The sequence below is a fragment of the Heterodontus francisci genome, chromosome 1 (assembly GCF_036365525.1).
Source record: "Heterodontus francisci isolate sHetFra1 chromosome 1, sHetFra1.hap1, whole genome shotgun sequence".
Classification (NCBI taxonomy): Eukaryota; Metazoa; Chordata; class Chondrichthyes; order Heterodontiformes; family Heterodontidae; genus Heterodontus; species Heterodontus francisci.
In genome coordinates, this window is record NC_090371.1 from 203,135,942 (window position 1) to 203,160,743 (window position 24,802).

At 42.4% G+C, this 24,802-nt stretch overlaps 1 protein-coding gene across 5 annotated transcripts in view; it reads left to right on the forward strand.

Moving 5' to 3' along the window:
- Positions 1-24,802, forward strand: part of LOC137374384 (protein transport protein Sec24B-like) — a 139,146-nt gene that overhangs the window by 13,452 nt on the left and 100,892 nt on the right. For all 5 annotated transcript variants that reach the window (XM_068040399.1, XM_068040426.1, XM_068040436.1 and 2 more), the window contains 2 exons: positions 11,813-12,538; positions 19,769-19,939. In XM_068040399.1, coding sequence (XP_067896500.1) covers positions 11,836-12,538; positions 19,769-19,939 — 874 coding nt within the window. In that variant the 5' untranslated portion in view covers positions 11,813-11,835. The remainder of the gene's footprint in view (positions 1-11,812; positions 12,539-19,768; positions 19,940-24,802) is intronic.

Consider the following 24,802-nt stretch of genomic DNA (forward strand, 5'->3'; position numbering starts at 1 on the left):
AGATAGATCAGGTAGATGCCATGTTCAGCTCCCACTATGTGCTGATTTGATTGATCCCATCTGAGATAACAGTAGGATTGCTACAATTGTTCTCAGCAGCCATGAGAAGGAAAAATTGTCCAGAGTTCCCTCACCTGAGCGAGGTGACACATGATAGAAATGTACATGGGTGAAAGGCAGGTTGTCTGCGATAGCCCCATAGTTGAATAACCTGCTGATACAGTCGGGTCTATCATTTGAATGGGGTACCACAGAGCAGATGTACTCGGACAAGGAGCCAGCACCTTCAGAGGGGAGAAAATTGCTGTGGGCAAATAATGAGTGCATTAGGTCACAGTGCATGGTTCATGATCTTGAATATAAAGGCTATGGTAATCAACATGATAAAATAAAATCATGGCCACCAATCTGAGGTTGTGCATGCATGCCTTGACTCTTATTCATGAGATAAGCTAAAGTGTGACTGCTTCTGTGAGTTGAATTATATTGAAAAAACTAGCTTCTGACTTCCACCAAACTAATTGAATTATGACACAGTTTGTGGTTATAAGGTCCAAAATACCCTAATTGCAATGCACAAAATTGGAACTGGGTGAATGAATAATTGGAATCCTGTTTGCTGCTGTATACATCACAAATCAAATAAAGCTAGTTTATGGAAAACCTGCCTTATTGGTGAGTTTCCAAAGTCAAGACTCGAGCCATGACTTGGCTTTTCCTGCCACAATAAAAGATGGTGCCAAATCAAGTCTGCAGCAGTCAGCAAATATATTTACTACCACCTAGAATTGCCCTAAACCCATTTTCTCCCTCTTTTACTGGTAATAAAGCTGTTTAACTATCACTTTACAGCACTTTGGCTCAGTCAGAAGCACTTTCACCCCTTGAGTCAATAGATTGTGGATTCAAGCTCTACACGATGGCACCATCCAGGCTGACACTTCAGTGCAGTACCGAGAGAGTGCTGAATTGTCAGAGGTGTCATCTTTCAGTCGAGGAGTTAAAAGAAGCCCTGTCTGCCTCGCCAACATGCCTCCTAGAACCAACATCACCAAAAGGGGGGACTAGATTAACTAGCCATGCATCTTTCTTGCAGTTTGTGGGACTTTTTGTGCAAATTGAGCCACCACAGTTTTCCTACATAACAACAGTGATTACACTTCAAATGTAATTCAGTGGCTGTGGGACTTGCTGAGGATGTGATAAGACGTTGTGCAAGTTCTTGAGTACTGTGGCTTCTCATTGAGTATATAAATTAGTGGGGAGAATATGTTAAAATAAATTTAACCCTTGCAATGCCACATTCAGCTTTATTTCAGGGTAAAGCATCTCTTTTCAGGGTAGTCTTACAATGTCTCCACGTTTGACTGGAAAAGCTGTCCATTTCCACTCTTCTCTGGGACTTTAAAAAATTCAGATTCTTTATAATAGATTCCCAGATCAGCATGATAGATGAGGGCTGGGAAGGAAAAGTAAGGAAAAGATTTTAAATATTTTCCTAGCAATAAGGGGTTCGTAAAAATAAGGAGAAATAATACAAAATAGAATAGAAAAGGAAAGGTAAAACCGATAATGGAGGAGAGTAAGGATGAAAATCAAGCATAATTAATGTGTTTAAATTTGATTCTTAATCCCAATTATGTTTCGAGTGTTTTGGTTTTATGGGGTTATTATTAAACTTAAATAATGTTTTCCTGATTTTCAGTCTTGATTTGAGTTATAGTTCATAAAACGATGATTTACAAAATCCTCCAGCACAGGGAACACAATCATTTCCCTGGATAAAGATATGAATAGATTTTACAAACTGCGCAACTCCCAGTTACTGTATATGGTAAAACTGCATTCTCATATAAACTTACTTTGTGCAAATGCACACACACTGGGTAAATGCTGGTTCCTCCTTGAGTTCTGTATCTTTTGATACTGGCTCTTGTGGATAATGGATTGATCATTGACAACGAGTCATCAGATACAGCACGTTGAAGTGGGGGATATGACATGCAATGCTGATTTTAAATCTCCTCTCCCTATGACTATCCAACTGGACTCTTATTATTCACAATCATTAGTGGGAGCCTAAACTCAAGTCTGGAGCAAAAGCTGACAAGAATACAAATAAAAATGAAGCAAAGAAAAACCCCTGAACATGCTGAAAATCTGAATTAATAAATTGCTGGAACTACAGATCAGCTTAATAAGCATTTGTTATAGGAAAAGACAGGTTAATGTTTTGGGTGCAACCTTTTGTTGCAACTGGCAGTTCTGATGAAGGGTCCTACTTGAACTGAAAAAATTAACCTGCTTTTTTCCGTTATTGGTACGGCCTAACCTGCTCTATAGTTTGACTATTTCTGTTTTGATTTTGGGAATACATTCCATTCTGTTCCTACAGTGCTACAATATTTTCAGTGGCATCTTTTTCTCCTGGTTTCAAACCTGGCTCTCCCTCTCTTCAGCTGAGCTGTCTTCAATGTAAAATCAGCAGTAGATGTCAAGAGGTATGTAAAGGTCTGATGCCTGATCAGTAGTAAATGATTATTCAAAAGAGTTGAGGAATCGCAAGTGGTTTGGTTTAAAGGTTTAGAGCAGTTTGTTGAGTAGCGGAAGCTCGAGTACAACATATAATCAGAATAGACATAGACATACGACCTGTGACAGGTGAGAAGGCTTACCAATCCTGGATCGGTCTGGTCACTGCTACCTGTCATAACAAACAAAAGAACAAAGAAAATTACAGCACAGGAACAGGCCCTTCGGCCCTCCAAGCCTGCGCCGATCCAGATCCTCTACCTAAACATGTCGCCTATTTTCTAAGGGTATGTATCTCTTTGCTTCCTGCCCATTCATGTATCTGTCTAGATACATCTTAAACAATCTCTTCTATTCCTTTAGGCTGATCAGGATGTTTTACCAAAGTTAGCAAACTTGGGCGGCACAGTGGAGCAGTGGTTAGCACCGCAGCCTCACAGCTCCAGGGACCCGGGTTCGATTCCGGGTACTGCCTGTGTGGAGTTTGCAAGTTCTCCCTGTGTCTGCGTGGGTTTTCTCCGGGTGCTCCGGTTTCCTCCCACAAGCCAAAAGACTTGCAGGTTGATAGGTAAATTGGCCATTATAAATTGTCACTAGTATAGGTAGGTGGTAGGGAAATATAGGGACAGGTGGGGATGTTTGTTGGGAATATGGGATTAGTGTAGGATTAGTATAAAATGGGTGGTTGATGGTCGGCACAGACTCGGTGGGCCGAAGGGCCTGTTTCAGTGCTGTATCTCTAATCTAATCTAATCTAACCCTAAAGAGCCTTCTCCCTTGGTCCATGCGTTTTCCTTCTTGATTGCCTGTTTATATACTTTCAGGGGTTGGTGGGTATCTCATGCCAATCACTCGCTCAATTACCTTAGCGAATTAAGCTGTCTAATTACCCCTCCTATTCCAGCCCCTAGCTGATGAGATCACCCTTCTGCTTATCTCTTGTTAAGACATCTTGTTAACCTTACTCAGACAGTTTGTTTAGATATGAGGCATGAGATCTCCTTAATCAGCCCCAGAATGTCTTGCACAAAGATCTGTGTCTATAGTTACGTCCTTGCAGCAATAACAGGCCTTTGCTGTCCAGTGTCTGTGTCAGCTGTGGCAGGCTACTATAAAATCTTTCTTAATAAAGGAGAAAGAACTATTTTTATATTAAATTAATTTCTTAAGATTTCATAAGATCATTAGACAGCCATTTCTTACAGTTTCCCCACCTTGTGAAGGAAATATCCTTATTAGAATCACCAACACAAACCCTTGAGCTGCCTATTGACTTGGATTAGCATAAAGGCCTGCTACGGGACCCGACGACATGTGTCGGGGTCGGGTCGCACTTCCGGGTCCAGCATTCGGGCTCGGGTTGGGTTTCCTTTGCAGACCCAAGCAGGCCTTTAGATTAGCACTCCCCGCCTACAGATCACCTCACTCAATAGTACTCCTTATCCCTTTGCATGAGTGCTGCTATTGGCATGCTGTAAATATTTAAGTTTCAAACAAACAACAATTGACTTAAAAGATTCTCCAGCTTTCTGTTTACCTGCATCCGCTTTGTGGATAGTTCTTGCTAAATGTTATTTCTCCCAAGCCCTCAATTTTCTTATTCCAGATTCCATGTTCCTCTTTATTTTTGACAGTTACAAGTGTGTTTAATTTTAATCTGATTGTTTCAAAGTTGGTTTCTCTGGAGTATGTTTCAATGCCTTGATGATTTAGAACCTTGTCTCACTCTACTGGCCACATTAACCATTTCATGTTGTGCTGTTGTCAAGGAGCTGAACATGTCTGAGGCCCGTTCTTCAGTACAGATTCACCATGCATTTCTGCATATTAGTTGAACAAGTCACATTTGCACACTCACACCATGACATGTGCTATCTTATACCACCCATTCTTGCACTTTCAGGTGATCTTATCAAAAGGTCAGTTGTGGGGGGGTGGGGGGGGGGGGAATGTCCGCCTTGAGATCTTTGCTTATTCTTCCCTGCATGGTCCTGATGCCTCGGTTTGAGGCCAGACTATCAAATGCATTTTTCTTTAAAAAAAAAGTTCAGAGGCAAGGATACAAACATCTCTAAGGGAAACTTATTAATTTATTAATCTCATTGACACCTGCCTTTCACTAGAGTGTACATTGATACCAGATTGATATGTTCTGTTGAGCTGCGCTCTGGTGATTTTTACAATTCCCATTTGGTGATGTGATTTTCCTGTCTCCATCTTCTATCCTAAGTGGAGCAACCCATTTATTACCGTTCTGTCTCATTCATGAGGCCTGCAGGAATTTACTGTACAATACATCTTTAAAACAAAAGTCAAACATTCCCACATGGTCCCACTTATAAACAGTTTTTTTTGTTCTTTATTTCAGATGACCTTTTATTTATCAAAAATAACCCATTAAATTGTGCCTGACGTTTTATCATTTCAAAATTACCCAAATTCAAATAGCAGTATTGTTGGACTGACAGCTTTTGTCAACATTCAATCTTATTTTCCACCAAAATTTCCTTCCCTCATATGCAGGAACCACCCAGTCTTACTTTCATTAATTTCTTTTCGTGAAAATTTGATTGTCCCCTTAAATTTCAGGTAAATTTTCTCTTCTCAAGTGCTTGGAATAGCAACCTGTATCAATTTATTTGATCATTTCCAATCTTGGAAACATTGGTGCCCAGCCTTCATGGTTTTATGTGGTGTTTTTGCATCATAGACAAAAATGTTCACAGTTAGTTTGGTGGTAGGTTTCGTAACTCCCCTTCTCCAGCATTTTGTCTCAGAAGGTAACAAATGATCTGAATGGGTTAAGGGCAAGTCTTTGAAAGACAAAGCCTTAGTCCAAATCATCACTATAATGTGCCATTTAATGTCTGAAAATAAGTTATTAAATTCTGAGTGCAGCAAGAGATCCAGCAGCTATCTCAGTATTCATGCAGACCTGAAAATCATCATCTCCTGTTCAAAGGGAAAAACAAGGAATCCATGCGGCTCTGCACAAGAGCCCAATGTGTTAATTTGTACAATCATCTCTGTCAATTTAGAAACTTAAAATTTAATTATTTCCTTTTTTTTATTCTTTCACGGGATGTGGGCATCCCTGGCTAGGCCAGCATTTATTGCCCTTGAGAAGGTGGTGATGAGCACCTTCTTGAACAGCTGCAGTCCATGTGGGGTAGGTATACCCATAGTGCTGCTAGGAAGGGAGTTCCGGGATTTTGACCTAGCGACAGTGAAGGAACGGTGTTATTGTTCCAAGTCAGGATAGTGTGTGGCTTGGAGTGGAGCTTGCAGGTGGTGTGTTCCCATGCATCTTCTACCCTTGTCCTTCTAGGTGGTAGAGGTGGCAGGTTTGGAAAGTGCTGTCAAAGGAGCCTTGGTGAGTTGCTGCAGTGCATCTTTGGGGGGAGTGAATGTTGAAGGTGCTGGATGGGTTGCCAATCAAGCGGGCTGCTTTGTCCTGGATGGTGTCGAGCTTCTTGAGTGTTGTTGGATCTGCACTCATCCAGGCAAGTGGAGAGTATTCCATCACACTCCTGACTTGTGTCTTCTAGTCAGTGGACAGGCTTTGTGGAGTCAGGAGGTGAGTTACTCACCTCAGAATTCCAAGCCTCTAACTTGCTCTTGTAGCCACAGTACTGAAATGGCTGGTCCAGTTCAGTTTCTAGTCCGTGGTAACCCCCAGGATGTTGATACTGGGGGATTCAGTGATGGTAATGCCATCAAATGTCAAGGGAGATGGTTGGACTGTCTCTTGTTTGAGATGGTCATCACCTGGTACTTGAGTGGTGTGAATGTTACTTGCCACTTATCAACCCAAGCTTGGATATTGCCCAGGTCTTGCTGCATCTGGACACATCTGCTTCAGTATCTGAGGAGTCGCGAATGGTGCTGAACATTGTGCAATCATCAGCGAACATCCCCACTTCTGACCTTATGATGGAGGGAAGGTCATTTATGAAGCAGCTGAAGATGATTGGGCCTAGGGCATTATATAAATTTATATTCAGCAATACAAAAATTGTTGTGTGTTGAATTAAATTTTTAAAATGCTGTCAGCAGAAAAGGGTAATTTCTCTACTTATTTGCAAGAAGGCGAGGCAGAACATTCGCAGATGCGTGCAATTGCGTCACTTTACATAATTTTTTTTAAAATCCAATTGAAAAAGATCCAAATTCCATTTTATTTTTTCCAAGTCTTTTATTTCCAAGTTTTTTTTAAACTGGTATTTTTTTTAGCAACAGTCAGTAAGATCACACATCCTTAATTTAAGTAGAACTTTTTTACAAACTCTAGTCCAATTAAAGCAGCGTTGTGAAAAGTTCAATTTGAATTTCTACCGGACACCTGAGCAAACATAACTTCAAGGCTGAAGTTTTTCTTTTGTGAAACAAATTCTTTGGTGCCTTTCACAGTTGCACAAGTATATTTTAATCAAAATAAATCTATAACGTCTTTAGTGTCTTTAACTTCAAATGTAATTTGTTTAAATCCCAATTCTGGGTTGGTGCACAATCTTAAATTGAAATGAACGCGCTCAACAATCACATGCACACTTTCGTACTTTCATAAATCTCTTAAACTTCCACCAATTCATACACACTTTGACACAACACTGAAGGAGGCCATTTGTCCCATTGTGACTGCACCCGCTCTCCCGAGTGAGTAATTCACTTACAGCCATTCCCTCCCCTTCTCTCTGTAACCATGTGTATTCTATCTTCTTGGGTAATTATCCAATTCCTTTTTCAGTGCATCAATTGAACCTGTCTCCACCACGCTGTCTGCCCGTATATTCCAGATCCTAACCACTTGCTGTGTGAAAAAACTTTTCCTGATGACGCCAATGCTTCTTTTGACAATCACCTTAAATCTGTGCCCTCTCGTGAAAGGATCAAGAACAAGTGGGAACAGTTTCTCCCTATCGACTCTGTCCAGGCCCCTCATGATGTTGAATAACTCTATTGAGTACCTCTATCAAATCTCTCAGCTTTCTTGTTGAAGGAAAACAGTCCAACTTCTTCAGTTTATCTTCGTAAATGAAGTTCTTCATCCCTGGAACCATTCTCGTGAATTTTTTCTGCACTGTCTCGGCGCCCAGAACTGGACGCAATACTCCAGCTGAGGCCAAACTAGCGTCTTACACAAGTTCAACATAACCTTGCTCTTGTGCTCGTTGCCCCTATTAATAAAGCCTAGGATACTGTGTGCTTTATTGACTGCACTCTCAACCTGTCCTGTCACCTTTGATGACTTATTTACGTATACACCCAGGTCCCTCTGTTCTTGCACCCCCTTTAGAATTGTACCCTTTATTTTGTATTGTCTCTCTATGTTCTTCCTACCAAAATGAATCACTTCACATTTCTCCGCATTGAACTTCATCTGCCACTTGTCCGATTATTCCACCAGCGTGTCTGTGTCCTTTTGAAGTTCTATACTATCCTCCTCACAGTTCACAATGCTTCCAAGTTTCATATCTTTCGCAAATTTTGAGATTGTGCCCTGTACACCAAGGTCTAAGTCATTAATTTATCTGGAAGAGCAAGGGTCCCAAGACTGACCCCTGGGGAACTCCACTACAAACCTTACTCCAGCCTGAAAAACATCCATTAATCACTACTCTCTTTCCTGTCACTCAGTCAATTTGATTTCATGCGCTGTAACTTTTCTCACAAGTCTGTTGTTTGGCACTGTATCAAATGCCTTTTAGAAGTCCATGTACACCACATCAACAGCATTGCCCTCATCAGCCCTCTCATTATCCCTTCAAAAACTCCAGCAAGTTAGTTAAACACGATTTTTACGTAACAAATACATGCTGGCTCTCCTTAATTAACCCGCATTTGTCCAAGTGACTATTAATTTTGTCTCAAATTATTGTTCCTAGAAGTTTCCCCAGCACTGAAGTTAAACTCACTGGCTTGTAGTTGCTGGGCTTATCTTTAAATCCTTTTTTGAACAAAGGTGTAGCATTTGCAATTCTCCAGTCCTCTGGCACCGCCCTGAGTCTAAGGAAGACTGGAAAATTATGGCCAGTGCCTCCGCAATTTCCACCCTCACTTCCCTCAGTACCCTTGGATGCATCTCATCCGCTCCTGGTGCTTTATGAATTTTAAGTATAGACAGCCTATCTAATACCTCGTCCTTATCAATTTTAAATCCTTCTAATGTATTAATTACCTCCTCTTTCACCATGGCCAGGGTAGCATCATCTTTCTTGGTAAAGACAGATGCAATGTATTCATTTAAAACCTCAGCTATTCCCCCTGCCTCCATGCGTAAATCCCCTTTTGGTTCCCAAATGACCCTACTCCACCTTTTACAACCTTTTTACTATTTATATACCTATAGAAAATCCCAGCATACATTTAGGTTTACTTCCGCTCAGTAATTTTAATGTTCCATTTTTCTCAGCACAGAAGTTGGCAGCATTTTAGATTAACTGTCAGTTGTTTTCAATCTTTTTAGCTTCTTCCTCAAACCGATTTTTCAATTTCTGATGTTTGTGCACAACACCCTGTTTTAACTATGACTCAACAGTGGCTTGAGCATATGGTATGCTCTCAGCTGGGTAACAGCAGTGCTTCACGGGAGAATGTATCGATCTGCTAATATCTTTGGGACTGGTCACATTTCCACAATCATGTTTATGGGTTGCGAATATACCTGACACAGCCGAAAAGCATCTGTAATTCGGGGTCATCGTTGGTGGCTGGTTTGTGCTCCTCTGCAAAGCCTGATAAAGATTGGGGCACGCCCTTCAATAGGTCCGGGTGGGAATCATGAATGATGGTGGTGGAGGAGCTGGACTCAGCCAACGTTAATTGTTGACTGCCTTCAGTACCAACAATGCAGACTACCAGTCTCCCACCATCATTGTATTGGAGAGGGGAAACCACCTGTCTCTGGGAGGCCTGCTGGTGTCACGGTAGTCTGCAATTACTTGCCTGGGTGCCTAATGCACTGCAGCAAATAGCCAAGCTCCGTAATTGATCTGCATGGCCTCTATTGCTGCCTCCATCCTCTCTAGCCTCTGCTCGATGGGGTTAGGACCCATGTGTCTCGGAGGAGGAGGAAAGCAGGGTTCAATGTTACTGTCATCCTCCACAGTGGACCTTTTGCAGTTGTCACCTCCATAGTGGCCCAACAGCACACCGAGGTACCACTTTTCTGCACACACCTCCATAGTGGCCGAACAGCGCACCGAGGTACCCTTTTTCTGCACAAAGGTTCTCCTTGGCCCTGATCTCTGGTTAGGTAGCATACCTTCGACAACCACTATTGTAGTTTTAATGGGTGCTTGGGGAATACTGACACAGATCTGCTCCTAAGCAGTTCCAGAATGGGTATGCAGTTCATCCCAGTCCATGTTTTTGGTGATGTAGACACCCATTGCACTATAAACCAATGGTTGGACGTCTTTCAGATAGAGAGTTTTAAGCTGGGTAATAGAGTAGTTCACCCAACCACTGTTATGTGCTGGAAGATGTCGTGGGGTCTTTCTGTGAAAACACTTAGGCGTTCGGTAAGGTCCTGCTTGATATTTGTCAAAACTTGGTGGAAGTCAATGCCCTTCTCCCAACGTCCTGCTTAGGCCAGACTCCATCTCCCCAATTGAGACAGTGACTAAAATGTTCTGATTTGTTTCCACTTTTCGGAACACACGGCCAGGAGAACCTGTTCAAGGTCGCACCGTTCTACTTCTGGATTGCTGCCCTTAAAAAGTTGCCACTTTGGTAGTGGTCAAGGAGGCTGGTGTTCATGTCCACCTTTGCCAGCTCTCCTCAATGCTCTCCTGCCGACCTTTGCTTTCATTTTGTAACTTGTTTACCTGTTCCTTTAATTTTTTTTATTGAACAGTAAGGTGCACACTTGTGCCCTGTAGGCACTGGGTATCTCATGCCAATCACCCATTCAGTTACATCCTTCCATTCAACTGTCCAATTACCAAGGGACAGGTACTCAAAGTTTATCCCTTCTGTTCAAGCCCCTAGCTGATGAGGTCGCCCTTCTGCTTATTTCTTGCTCGGACATCTTGTTAACCTTACTCAGACAGTTTGTTTAGATATGGGGCATGAGATCCCACCTTAACAACCACGGAATGTTTTTACACAAAGGCCCATGCCTAGAAGTATGTACTTGGCCGAGATAAAAAGCCTATGCTGTCTTGTGTCTGTGTCAGCTTTGGCAGGCTGCTATAGAATCTTTCTTAATAAGGGAGAAAGAGCTACTTCTATAAGATTTTGTAAGGTCAGTAGGCAGCCATTTCTTACAATCAGAATAATTTCTTAAAATCAGCAGTAGGTGCCAGAGCTGGAGTCAAGAGGTAGAGTTCCCCTAGGAACAGAGTGCAGTCCTATTGATTTTACTTTTAGCTGCATACCGCTGCGCCATTGTCCTGATATTTAAAGGCAGCTTTCACTCCTGACATCAGGTTCCCACAGTTCAGTTTTAATTTGGAGATAATCTAGCAGGATAGTTGCAGGGTATAGAGTTTTAAAATTAATTTTAAAAACTGCTTACATCCATGCCGTGCCTTTTATCATTGTTGAAATAAAGATAAAGGAAAGACCTGAATTTCTACAGTGCGTTTCACAACATCAGGATGTCCCAAAAGGTTTTACATCCAAGGAAGTATTTTTAAAGCTCAGTCACTGTTGTAGTAAACGTACAAGCCAATTTGTGCACAGCAAGGTTCCACAGTACATAATGAGGCAATAACCTAGATAATTTGTTTTTGGTGATGTTGGTTGAGGGATAAATATTGGACAGGACAACAGGGAGAACGCCCTTGCATTTCATCAAATAATGCTATGAGATCTTTCACATGCACCTGGGAGGCAAATGTGGCCTCAGTCTAAAGTCTCATCTAAAAGATGACGCTTACGACAGTGCAGTGCTCACTCAGTATTGCATTGGAGTGTCAGCCTAGATTTTGTGCTCACGTCTCCAGTATGGGACTTGAACCCACAACCTTCTGGCTCAGACAAGCGTTCCACCATTGAGTCACGGCTGACAAATGACTCAATGGCCTTCAAACAACAAATTAATGTTGGAGTGCAGTGATATGTAGTTAAGGTATGGAAGCTGTAATTGAAGCCTGGAAAGAGAATTACAATTTAAAACTTATCACTGGACGTACCATGGTAAAATAACAAAAACACTACTGAAACAGTTTGCAAAGGTATGCATGCCTTTTGGATTCTCACAAATGACTATTTGAAAGTTACTGATTGTTTCATAAGTATTTACTATAGTTGCATATTTGTCTTTCTTTTTCAGGCCCTACACAGAATTTGTTGTCTATGCAGCAACCTCTACCTACTGGACATGGAGCACCTCTGCAGAACAGCAGTACTGCTCCAGAATGTCGCCAGCAAGTGCCCAATAAAGCACCACTTGCACCCACCTCTGGACAGTATGACTTTACCTATTACCAGAACAACTACCAGGCATCCGTCCACAACATCATCAGACCTTCTCTATGTCCTACAACATTGGGTACTCCTCAAGGACCTAGTCAGATGTACACCACACTTCCTTTGGGTCCTAATCTGATCACTGCCAGACCTCAGTTAGATCCTACGTTTGTAACCGCCCCTCAACAAGTTGGTTATATTCCAAGTGGTGGACACTATCCTGGTCAAGTTCCCTACAATGTACCTTCTCAAAATACTACTCAGGGTATTCCCCCCCATTCTTCTTCTTATGCTGGTTTCTCTTATCATCATGCTATGCCTGTTTTCAGTACCCAGTATAATGCTCCTTTACCCTCTCAGACTATTCATCCTGCTTCCAGTCAGCCTTTAGTTGGTGTCTCAGCCAGTCATGTGAAACCATTGCCAGAAACTGGACAGAGACACACCCAAGCATCTTTTCAGCCTTATGCTGCTGGAGATACTGGTGCTTCGTGGCAACCCTCACCTGGAGCATCAATGATGACACCAACTGGCCCTGTTACCAATCCTACTGCTGCTGCTTCTTCTGCAAATAGCCAAACAAGTACAGGTAGGGGATATTTTCTGGGATTTTTTCAAGGAAGTGAGTGAGAAATACATTGTGCATTTTTGTTTTGAGTCTTTATACCAACCTTAAGTGTCGACTGGATTTTTACCCTTTGTTGATAAATCTATTAAATAGTCCCTAAAATGCTCCTTAGTTAATCAAGTGTTTCCTACCAACATAAGATTTAAAACTATTTAAAAAGCTTACATTTGGCATTTATCAGACAATTTACTTTTTAAAATTTGTTCCCAGAAATTACAGTGGTACTGATTTATATCCTGTTAGACCAGAGCAAGACTAAGTTATCCAAAAAAAAATCCAATTACATAGAACAATCCAGTCACAATGCACACCAGTATGAAATTAATATTTACTTTCTTTAAAAGCAAATGGATTATAAAGATTTTTCGTTATTTAAATTGTTATACAGTAAGTTGTCCAGGAGAAAAGCAATATGTACCAATGTAGTGGTCAAGCGCTTAAACCTAATTGAGTAAGAAGAAATACAAGTAAAATGAAAGGAAAAATTGCCTAGATGATTGCAAACTGTAGACTAAAAATGTGAACAGTAATAAATTTATCAATCATTATTAATTTTCAAGCTTTGCGCTTAGACAGCCTTGCTATTGTCAATGCAAAAAAGGTAGTGTCATACTAGGCACCCACCTGCCAAGAATGAGTCGCATTACTTTTGTCATGAACATTGATTTTAAACTGTTACTGGAGTGAGGGGAGGACTTGTTGAACAGATCAGCCGTGGCTGGAAAAGATATTTGCAAAATAACAGACAGTGTTTGCAAGGACAAAGCAGCCATTCCCTGACATTCAACCCACAATGGACTTTTGATCACTAGACGTTGGGGGAGCTCGCATTCCAGGTTGACTGCGAAGATGATGGAATGCACAAACGGACATGGTCAAACCAGCTAGTCACTAACCTGCTGGACAACCTGAGTTTTTTGAATTTGTACAAACAGTTTGGGGAGAAAGCTGTTTGCTCCTGGACTGAGAAGATCTCTCTCCTGTCTGCTCCAATCTCTTTTTCACAAGCCTCTGAAGACACAAGAACCCCAAGAGAGAAAAGTCTCCTACAGCGAACAAGGTTTAAGAAGAATACTGGGCCCCAACGAAAAGAAAGATCTGCTTACAATCAAGGACGGTACAGTGAGCTCGAAGAACCGTAACAACAACTCTTCAGATATTGCCTCAAACCTTTCCACTTTATTTTTCTTTTACTCTTTTCTGTCTATATTTGCATGTATGCATGCTAGTGTGGGGCACGGCGTGTATCTGTAGGCGTTAACTGACTTAGAGTTTAAGTTTAATAAATGTCAACTTTTCTTCTTTAAACCTAAGAAAGCCTGTTTGTGCTGGTTTCTTTGCCTTATAATTGGAAAGCAGTGAACAGGGATTCACCAAGGGGGAGCTAAAAACACGGTATGTTTAAAATTAAACCCTTTTACAGTAAGACGAGGTGAAGGCTGAAAGGGAACCCCTAGGCCTCTTTCTCACCAGGTCGTAACAGAAGTTTGGGTGCTAGCGGCCGGAATTTTACCCACAGACAAACGAGAGAAATTGGAATTGGGAAGCCAAATTGTTCCCAATCAAAAAAGAGCAAGATTTCAATACAGGTTTTCTTCTGGTTGTGTGTGCTTGAATACTAACATGTCTGCAACTGAAACTATTTGCTCTCCAAGCCAGGGTGAAGTAACTTGGGATAAGTTAAAAGCACTGTCCTGGAGGAGTTGAGGAAAATGGCTGAGCAGTGTGGGATCACTGTACGTGGCAAGGCTAGGAAGTCTGAACTCCTCAGGCGAGTGGCCAACCATTTTTCCCTTAAATTGGAAGAAGTAGAAACAGGGTTAGAAGCAGACTCCGACAGGGTATTGTTAGCAAAGATATAATTGGAAAAGAGGAAACTTGAATTTGAGGAGAGGGGGGCAGAAACAATATTCCAGAAGGAATGCGAAGAGAGAGTTGAGGCTGCTTGAGTTAACTAGGGGGCGACAGTGTAACCCCAGTGAAAGTATGGCCAATATGGAGGAGCATAATTCAGGGCTGTGTACAAAATTGTCAAAACTAGCTCAACTAATTCCAAAATTTAATGAGGAGGATGTAGAAGCATTGTTTGTGTCCTTTGAGAAACTGGCAAGGCAGCTAAAATGGCCAGCTGAGACCTGGTCTCTTTTACTACAAAGCAAGCTAACTGGAAAAGCCCATGAGGTTTATTCCCTGTTGCCAGATGAGAGTTCATCAAATTATGAACTGACCAAAAATGCTATCCTCGGAGCATATGAATTAGTACCCGAAGTCTAATGCCAAAAGTTTAGAACCCTCAAGAAGCAAGCTAATCAAACTTATCTGGACTTTGAAAGAAGTTAGCAGCTGGCTTTTGACAGTGGCTGATGGCTCATAAAGTAAAGCTTAGCTATGAGAATCTCAGAGAAATAATTCTGTTAGAGGAATTTAAACACACTCTCCCACTCTCCATAAAGACCCATGTAGAGGAGCAGTGGGTCCAGAGAGCCCGGCAAGCGGCCGTCCTGGCCGATGAGTTTGCTTTAATTTATAAGTCGGTTTCCCAGAGGAGAACCTTTCCTAATCACCACCACAAATCCGAAAGGGACAAAGGGTGAGAAGGTGATAGGAGCCCAGGTGGTCCTGGGAGAGAAAGAAAAGCAGGGGACACAAGGGCCCTCCTCGAGTCAAAAAGGAAGGTGCTGTGAGCAAGAGAGACCAGGAGACCTGTGTGCTTCCATTGTAATAAAGCTGGGCATTTAAGAGCTGACTGCTGGAATCTATAGGGAAAACCTATAGGGTTAATCAGGACACCCAGCTCAGTGAAGAAGTGAACCTGATGGAAAACACAGCAGAACCAGCTGTGACTTTGACTGCAGTAAGAGTGCAACCCAGGAAGTCTACCGCTGCAAGTGCAGGAAAATTTAGTAGGGTTCCTGAGGGTTATCAAGGTTTTGTGTCTGAAGGGAGAGTAACTCCATACCCCTCGAGTGGGACAAGCAAGCCCAGAGTGATGCTCAGGGACACGGGCCACTAGATCCTTTTTACTGGGAAAAGGCCTGACCTTTCCCCAGAGAGTGCAATGAACACCAAAATGGTGGTGAATGGCATTGGAGGGCAGTGTATGCCTGTACCTGTACGCAGGGTGCACCTGGAGTCTGACCTAGTTTTGGGACCGGTGCCCGTAGGGATTGTCCCTAGTTTGCTTGTGGACAGGGTTCAGCTGCTCCTAGGTAATGATCTGGCAGGGGTGAAAGTGGTAGCCACCCCGCCCCCCCCCCCCCCCCCCCCCCCCAAGTAGTGAAAGAAAGACCGCAGGTGGTCGGAGAGACAGGGCAGTGGTGGGAGATGGACCCCTGCAGTTTCCCTGAATGTGCAGTGGACCAGGCCATGATCAGCTCCCTCAGAGGAGACTGCATTAGCACTGCAGGCAAATGACCATGAGGTCTGCCTGTTACAGATTTTCTTTGTAAAGTTACGAGACCCAAGGAATGGATTAAATGGATTTTCCCTAGCTGAGGCTCAGCGAGCTGACCCAGTATTGCGAGAGTTAGCACAGGCTGCCCAGTCTGAAAGTGAAGCAGAGAAAGTCCCTGATTGCTACCATATAAAGAATGAGGTACTGATGAGAAAATGGAGTTCTCCTCACAGAGCTGAGAGCAAGGAGTGGGCAGTAGTTCACCAGTTAGTGGTGCCATAGAGGTACCGGGGAGCAATATTAAGAAGGGCACACGAGACTACAGTGGCTGTAATTGTCGGTATATGAAAGACCAAAGCCAGCATAAGACAGCACTTTGGCCAAAACTCAACAAAGATGTGGTGGAGTACTGCAGGAGTTGCCACATGCCAGGTTGAGAGGAAACCCCAATCTACAGTGAAACCTGCACCTCTACGTCCTGTACCAGTGTTTGGACTCTCCAACAGAGGCTTGGTCAACTGTAAGGGATCCCTGCTGAGAACAAAAGGGGACAGGCTGGCAAAAGATTAGACTGAGAAGGGGAAAAAGTGACCAAGAGGGCAAGTTAAAGGAAGTCTGGGAGGAATCCCCGATGAAAACCCCTACTGTCCGGTCAGCCAACCCTGAAAAATGTGAAAAGGTAGACCCCACATCCTCCTACATTATTGCAGATACTAGAAGCACAAAACCAGAGTTGCTAACAGCATTGACAGGAACCTGCAGAGACAAAGAAAGACCTCTCGGTGGGGGGGCAGAGAAACCATGAGGGTGATGCCTCACCTCGTCGGAGTGCAGTAGAGTCTGCACAAATACCTGCAGGCAGGAGTGTCCTCTGGGATAAAGGGGAGATTAGCAAAGAATCCTCCCCCACAGTCAGAAAAAAAGAAAACCATCCATCCCCTGAAGTTCAAAGCCTTTGCATGACTCAGCAAAGCACTGAAAGAGAGTTCAGGATAGACCCACCCACTACTGACTTTTCTTTTAAAAAAATAGAGTTACCTCAGCATGAACAAAGACCCTAAGCAGCCATGGAAATGGACAAACGGAAGAGAAATTTCCCCCAAAAAAGGAACCACATATTTATTGGGATGCCAAAAGGGGGCAATTAAAGCAGCACTGGCACCAAGGGCTGTAATAAATTTTAGGATTTATGACTAAATGGGAAAAATGCATGGGTTTTTCTGTATCTTGCATTTTTCTCTTGACCGTTTTAATGAAATGCGTCTTTTCTCAAGTCACATTTCATTCCGCTGGGCGTGGAGGTGTCATGCTAAGGCCCCACCTGCCAAGAATGAGTCCCATAAATTTTGTCATGAACATTGATTTTAAACTGTTACAGGAGCGAGGGGAGGACTTGTTGAACAGATTAGCCATGGCTGGAGAAGACATTTGCATATTAACAGACGGTGTTTGGAGGGACAAAGCAGCCATTCCCTTACATTCAACCCACAATGGACTTTTGATCACTAGATGTTGAAGGTGGGGGAGCTCGCATTCCAGGTTGACTGGTAAGATGATGGAATACACAAACGGACATGGTCAAACCAGCCAGTCACATGACTAACCTGCTGGGCAACTTGAGTTTTTTGAATTTGTACAAACAGTTTGGGGAGAAAGCTGTTTGGTCCTGGACTGAGAAGATCTCTCTCCTGCCTGCTCCCATCTCTTTTTCCCAAGCCTCTGAATCCACTTAAGACACATGAACCCCAAAAGAGAAAAGTCTCCTACAGCGAACAAGGTTTAAGAAGAATACTGGGCCCCAACGAAAAGCAAGATCTACCTACAATCAAGGACTCTACAGTGAGCTCGAAGAACCATAACAACAGCTCTTCAGATATTGCCTCAAACCTTTCCACTTTATTTTTCTTTTACTCTTTTCTGTCTCTATCTGCATGTGTGTATTGCATATGCATGCTAGCCTGGGTGCATCATGTATCCGTAGGCATTAACTGAATTAGAGTTTAAGTTTAATAAATGTCAACTTTTCTTCTTTAAAGCGAGGAAAGTCTGTTTGTGCTCATTTCTTTGCCTTATAATTGGAAAGCAGTGAACAAGGATTCACCAAGGGGGAGCTCAAAACACGGTGTGTTTAAAAACAAAACCCTGTTACAGTAAGACGAGGTGAAGGCTGAAGGGGACCCCTAGACCTCTTTCTCACCTGGTCGTAACTGTAGTAATTAAGTAACACAATATTTCAGAGAAACCATTATTCTGTTTTCAAGACCAATTTTTGCTCCTGGTTGGTGGCATTGAAATACATTTCCATGGACAGTTACCCTCTTCTACCTTGCATACGTAATCATTTTTTATGCTGAGCCTTAATAATGAGCATCTGCAGGATATTTGCCAAAGCAGCAGAACAGATGACCTGATAGGAGTCAGGAGCAGAAAACCTGGTTGATTTTCTTCTTCCTAATCCAGGAGCTGAGGACAGTTTATTACCCCAACGCTACCATGTCGAATTAAAGCTATTTCAGTACAATTAGGACATGCGCTGTGCTTTGCATATGTGATGTGTCAAATTACTCATAGTGTATCCCAAAATATTTTCTGATAAACTGAGCATTCACAAGACCTTCGTGCTTAGTTCCTTATTTTACCTTTACTTTTTCTTCTTTGATTTCGGTTGAATATTGGTCCACGTTGGACGCGATTCTTTTCTTTATTGTTCGCTTGACAGGGCTATTTTCTACTTTCATTTTTAGCTCTTCCCTTTTCATAAAGGGGATGGTTCTATGCCCCAGCCACCCTACCTGGTGCCTTTCTGTCTGACAGTCCAACCAGGAATGACATCCATGTGCATCAAGTGGCATGTGCTATTGCTCCCTGACTTACGCCCTCCATTATTTGTTTTCTTATCACTTGTTCCTACACTGTCTACCACTAGGGGTCAGATGCCTGGGTGGCTGTAGTAATATGGGTAGGTACCAGAGGATTTATTGTCAGACAACACAAATGGAAAGTTAGTTGATGTTTGAGAGCAAAGCATGGAAGATTAGTGATCCAATATTTTTTTTAAAATTCTGTATTACTTACCTAAGTACTGCAATTAATGTGCTAAAACATTAATTGTCTCAGAAATTAAACTTGTAAATCACAGAAGTTAACTGCTGTAGCTTAAAATAATGAAAGGACTCGTCTGTGTCTGCGTGGCTAGACTTTTTGAATTAGATTGGTTGGGGAGAGCAAGTTTTTTTTTGCCTCTTGCAGGAGATCACGTGGCTGCTGGTGGGTGGGAGTGTGGCCGAGCTGGAGGGGTTATGATGCTTCATAGCAGAATGACTGAGGGGCAGATTTGAAGTACCAGCTGCTCTTTTGCTGTGTGTCATTTTCCTATTTTAAGTATGTTCATACTTGACAGTAATTGAGAGCAATTAGTTGCACTAAGCAATGTGAAGGGCTTGAATGACATTTAAAAAAAATAACACTTTTTTTTTTACTCCTCTGGCACTGCTGGCCATGCTATGCTGCGACAAGGCCGGAGCTATTTCTTACTGCTCTCCCCCCAAACCACCCTCGAGCCCAACATTAATATTGAAATGAACCTGACCCACAAGACCTGCTAGAGTTGAGAGTGTAGGGAGACGGGCAGCCCTGCCATATTGGAAATCGAGGCCGTTGTTTTCTTCTTATGATTGGTGGTGTGCAAGAATTCTATATTTTTTGCAGCATTCTATTTGCATATTTATTACCTTGTATCTAATGAGTACTATCAAGTCACGCAGATTGTTTGCAGTCAAATTCTGTTCTGCATTTAGGTCCACCCCTTTCAATGCCCCATCATATCAACCAAAGTTACCTACCTGGCAGAGCAAAAGTAACAACACTTCCAGTTGTTGGATCACCTCTTGCAAGACGGCCACCGCCTTCAGCTGATCAACAGGTATCGGCTTCTGCATCACCAGCACCTGCTTCAGAAGTGCAGGAAGGTAAATATTGCTGCATTGTGACCTATTTACCTCTTTTCTATCCTCCTTCACCCCCACAAACACATTGATCAACTTATGCTATTCTTAAAGTTCAGAATTAAAATAACTAATTTACCAGAATTAGTTTATTTAAGGTAATCAATAGATCAAGAGGCAGGCTAAGAAGACTGTGGCTAGATGATGCGATGGAGTGGGCAGATATAACTTCAGGCACTTGCACAATCCACCTGGGCAGAGACTAGGAAGTACGAAGTGCACTGGGTCATCAACCTCCATAGGAAAGAAGAGAGAGACAGAGAAAGGGTAACAGGAATCATAGTTGCATTGGTCTCAAAAATTTGTTTGAGAAGAGCGAATACTGCAGATTTGATTGCATTTCGAAGTACCAACAACGAGCGCTATGTAATTTATCCACTTTTGTGTTCGAATTCTTGCCCCCCAGTTAGGTGACTGTTCATTTTTCTGAAGATAGTAAACCTCGAATTGTTCAGTATCTTGTTCATTCCTGAGATGCAGCTCTGTTTTCAAAAAAAAAAATGAAGTTTTTTTGAGGCAAATAAGTGAAATGAAGGGCTTATTGCTCCTTTTTTCAGAAATTGTTGCACTACTTGGTATCTCCTTGTGTTCTACTGAAGAGATGTTTATTTTGCCACTGTTGGGACTGGTACCTGTTGCTGCAGTCAACAACCACCAAACTGTCTCGTATTCATTTGTTTTTGACAGCAGTCTTTTTTAATATTCAGTTGATTGTCTTAACCCTTAAGCATGTTAGCAGCAACAGGAAATATCACACTTTTAAAGAAAACAATTCACTTCAAGATGCTGAAGAATTGGTAAAATACAGCACTGATGCTACTGAGATTCAGGGGTAGTTGGAATCTTAAGCTATGCATGCAATCCTAAACTAAACATTTATTTTTATTCCTGCTCTGACTTTTCTCTTAACCATTTCTTTCCTATTCTCTCCCTTTTCTATGCTTCCTATTTTATCTGTTACTTTACACATTTTTCTTATTTGTCTAATGTTTAGGTACCAAATTTAGCTTTTGCCTTTGCCTTAAGTGTCCCACTTTCAATTCTGGAATGGGGACATATGACATGTGTTTGAAAATTTTGATCTTGCTGAAAATTGCTTGCAATATCATATTGTCTAGCCAAGAGAGAGCCTGTGCCTTTCCTCTTTCAATTTTTGTACTTGGCAACTCCATCCTAGGTGATTTTAATTTTCATCTCCGTTCCCTTTACCCTTTATCCTCTGATTCCACTATCCTCCTGTCTTGCCTTAACCTTGTCCTTCACATGAATTCTCCTACCCATATTCACGACCACCCACTCAACCATGCCAGTTCATGTGGTCTCTCTGTTACCATTATCTCAATTATTCAAGGCAATCTCCATCCATTCCTTGTATCCCCGACCACCTACATCTCCCCGAGAATAAACTCTTCCCCAAATCACTTACAACTGCACTTCAAAGGCCTTCATTTGCCGCAACTGGATCACAAAAAACACTATCAGATCCTACTCTCCTCTGCCAAAATCACTCACTAAGGATCATCCTCTGGATTATCTTTCTCTCCAGGATGCACTTAACAACTGCACTTAAACTCCTCCATTTGGCGTGATACTTCTGCATCTGTCAATCTACTCAACCACTCCTTGCTTCCACCTTTGATGTCCTTGATGCCAGTAAAACCCTTACACTTTCCCACCCTGGTATGGCCCTCATCTTCACCCCTTCAATTCCAAGACCGCCAGACTTGAGCACATCTGGATCACAACATGACCTTATCAAGCACTATCAGACCTTACTCTCCCATGTCAAACTGCTCATGTCTCAAGAGCAAAGATAACCTCTGTCATGAAGATTGAAGCCATCTATTCAGCTGTCTCTGTCTCATTTCCCCACCCTTCAATGTTTGTCATGTTTCTCTCCTATCTCCCCTCATGGCTGTTTGAGTTTTTCTTGTCATTGTTATCTTGTCTGCTCTTTTGACCCCCGTCCTCACTACTGGCTCCCCTGCTAACTGATGTTGTAAATAGTTTTTTATTCAGGTACTGTACCGCTTTCAAAACCACTGTTGACACCCTCCCTCCGAGGAAAAAAGCTACCCTTAATCCCTATGTTCATGTAAAGTACTACCTCATCTCCAACTTTCTTTATTCCACAAAAGTCCTAGAATGTATTGCTGTGTTTCAAATCTATGCCTATCTTTCCTGCAACTCCTTATTTGAATCTCTCGGTTTAACTTTCTGACCCTGCCATCGCACTGAAACAAACCTATTCACAGTCACAAATGGTCTCCCCTGTGACTGTGACCACATTGCACTATTCTTCCTTGGCCTTTCTACCCTCCCTGCAGCCTTTGACATGGTGGACTACATATCCTCCTTCATTGTTTCTTCTCCATTGTCAAGCTGAGTGGTTCAACTCTTAACTATCCAATTTTAGCTAGAGCACTTTCAGCAAGAGCTTCTTTTCCTGCCAACTGCACCAAAACCTTGAGTCCTGCTATCTATTCAAAGACATGGGTCAGGTTTGACATGTATGCTGACTTTTAAGTATTAGTAGGGTTTATCAGTATTAGAAGTTTTCTTAATAGTAGTATGGTTTATTACTGGTGAGGTTTATACCAGAAGTAAGGTTCATTAGCAGTAACATGGCTGTTAGTTAATAAATAAAGTGATGGTAAGGTGGCTCCAACCTCAAGAATGCATGTTGTGTGCAATGTGAGAACTCTAGCGTGTTTCCCATGTCCTGTATAACCATTTGTGCAGGAAATGTAGTCAGTTACAGTAGCTTGAACTCCGGGTTTCGGAACTTGAGCAGCAGCTGGCATCATTGCAGCGCGTCCATGAGGTTGAGAGCTACGTGGATAACAGATTTATAGATGTGGTCACCCTGCAGCTTAAGGGTACATAGGGAGACAGGGAATGGGTGATCACCAGACAGTCAAAAAGAAACTGACAGGTACTGCAGGAGTCCCCTGAGTGCATGCCACTCTCCAACCAGTATTCAGTTGTGAATAATGATGAGGGTGATGGTTCATTTGAGGGGTGTACCAGAGCCTAGTCCATGGCACCATGGCAGGCTCGGCTGCACAAGGAGTACAAGGAAGACTGGTAGAGCAATAGTGATAGGGGATTCTATAGTTAGGGGAGCAGACAGGTGCCTTTGCAGCTGCAGGCATGAATCCAGGTTGGTATCTTGCCTCCCTGGCACCAGGGTCATGGATGTCATGAGTGGCTGCTGAATATTCTGGAGGGGGGCGGTGAACAGCCAGAGGTTGTGGTCCATATCAGTACCAACGGCATGGATAGAAAAAGGATGCGGTCCTGCAGGCAGAGTTTAAGGCATTAAGAAAGACATTAAAAAGCAGACCCTTAAAGGTAGTAATCTCCGGATTACTCCCAGTGCCATGCGCTAGTGAGCATAGAAATAGATGGTGAGAGTAGATGGTGAGAGCAGATGAATACGTGACTGGCAAGTTGGTGCAGGAGGGAGGGCTTTAGATTCCTGGAGCATTGGGACCTGTACAAGTTGCACCACAACAGGGCCAGGACAAATATTCTTGCAGGGAGGCTTGCGAGTGCTGTTGGGCAGAGTTTAAATTAGTTTGACAGATGCATGGGAACCTGAGGGTGAATTCAGATGGGACAAAATCAGAAATGGAAATGGAAGGCGGAAAATTATTGAATGAGTCTGGAAGGCAGAGGAAACAAAGGTTAGAATATAAAAAGAGTTTGGCAGTGCTCAAGGGTTCGTACTTCATTGCAAGGAGTATAGCAAATAAAGCAGATGAGCTGAAGGCACAGATAGAAACGTGGCAGTATGATATCATAGCTGTTACAGAAACATGGCTTAAAGAGGGACAGGAATGGCAGCTCAACGTTTCTGGTTAGAGGGTTTTCAGACGAGTTAGAGAAGGGATTAATAAAAAGGAGGGGACTGGCAGTTTTGGTTGAAGGAACAATGAATGCTGTGAGGAGGGATGATATGTTAGAAGGATCATCAATTGAGGCTATGTGGATTGAGCTAAGGAACAAAAAAGGGGCTGTCACACTACTGGGAGTGTACGATAGACCTCCAAACAGTTAGGGTGATAGAAGAGCTAATATATAGGCAAAGTCCTAAAACAACAGGGCAGTAATAATAAGTGATTTTATCTACCCCAATATTACCTGCGATAGTTTTAGTGTGAAAGGAATGGAGGGAACAGAATTCAGGAGAACCTTTTTGGCCAGTATGTAGCAAATCCAACAAGAGAGGGCACAGAAATGAAGCTGGGCAGGTGGAAGGAGTGGCAGTGGGAGAGCATTTTGGTGGTAGTGATCATGATTCAGATAGTTTTAACATAATTATGGGGTAAGGCCAATTTTACTAAGCTGAGGAGTGATTTAGCAAACGTGGACTGGAAACAGCTACTGAAAGTAAATCAGTGTTAGAGCAGTAGGAGGCATGCAAAGGGGAGATTCAAGGGGTTCAGAGTAAACATGTTCCCACAAACAAAAAGGGTGGTATGGCCAAATCTAGTTCCCTCTGGATGCCAAGTTGCATAAGGGAAAGATAAGGCAGAAAAGAAAAGCTTATATAATATATGTCAGACACCGAGAACTTGATGCACAGAAAGCCGAGATGAGTATCAAAAATGCAGGGGTAAAATTAAAAGAAATTACAAAAGCAAAGAGAGGGCATGAAAGAATTGGCAAGTAAAATCAAAGCGAACCCAAAGTTATTTTATCAATACATTAAGAGGATAACTAAGGAAAGAGTAGGGCCCATAAAAGACTGAAATGTAACCTATGTGTAGAGGCAGGAGATGTGGGGGATGGTTCTTAATGAATACTTTGTGTCCGTCTTCA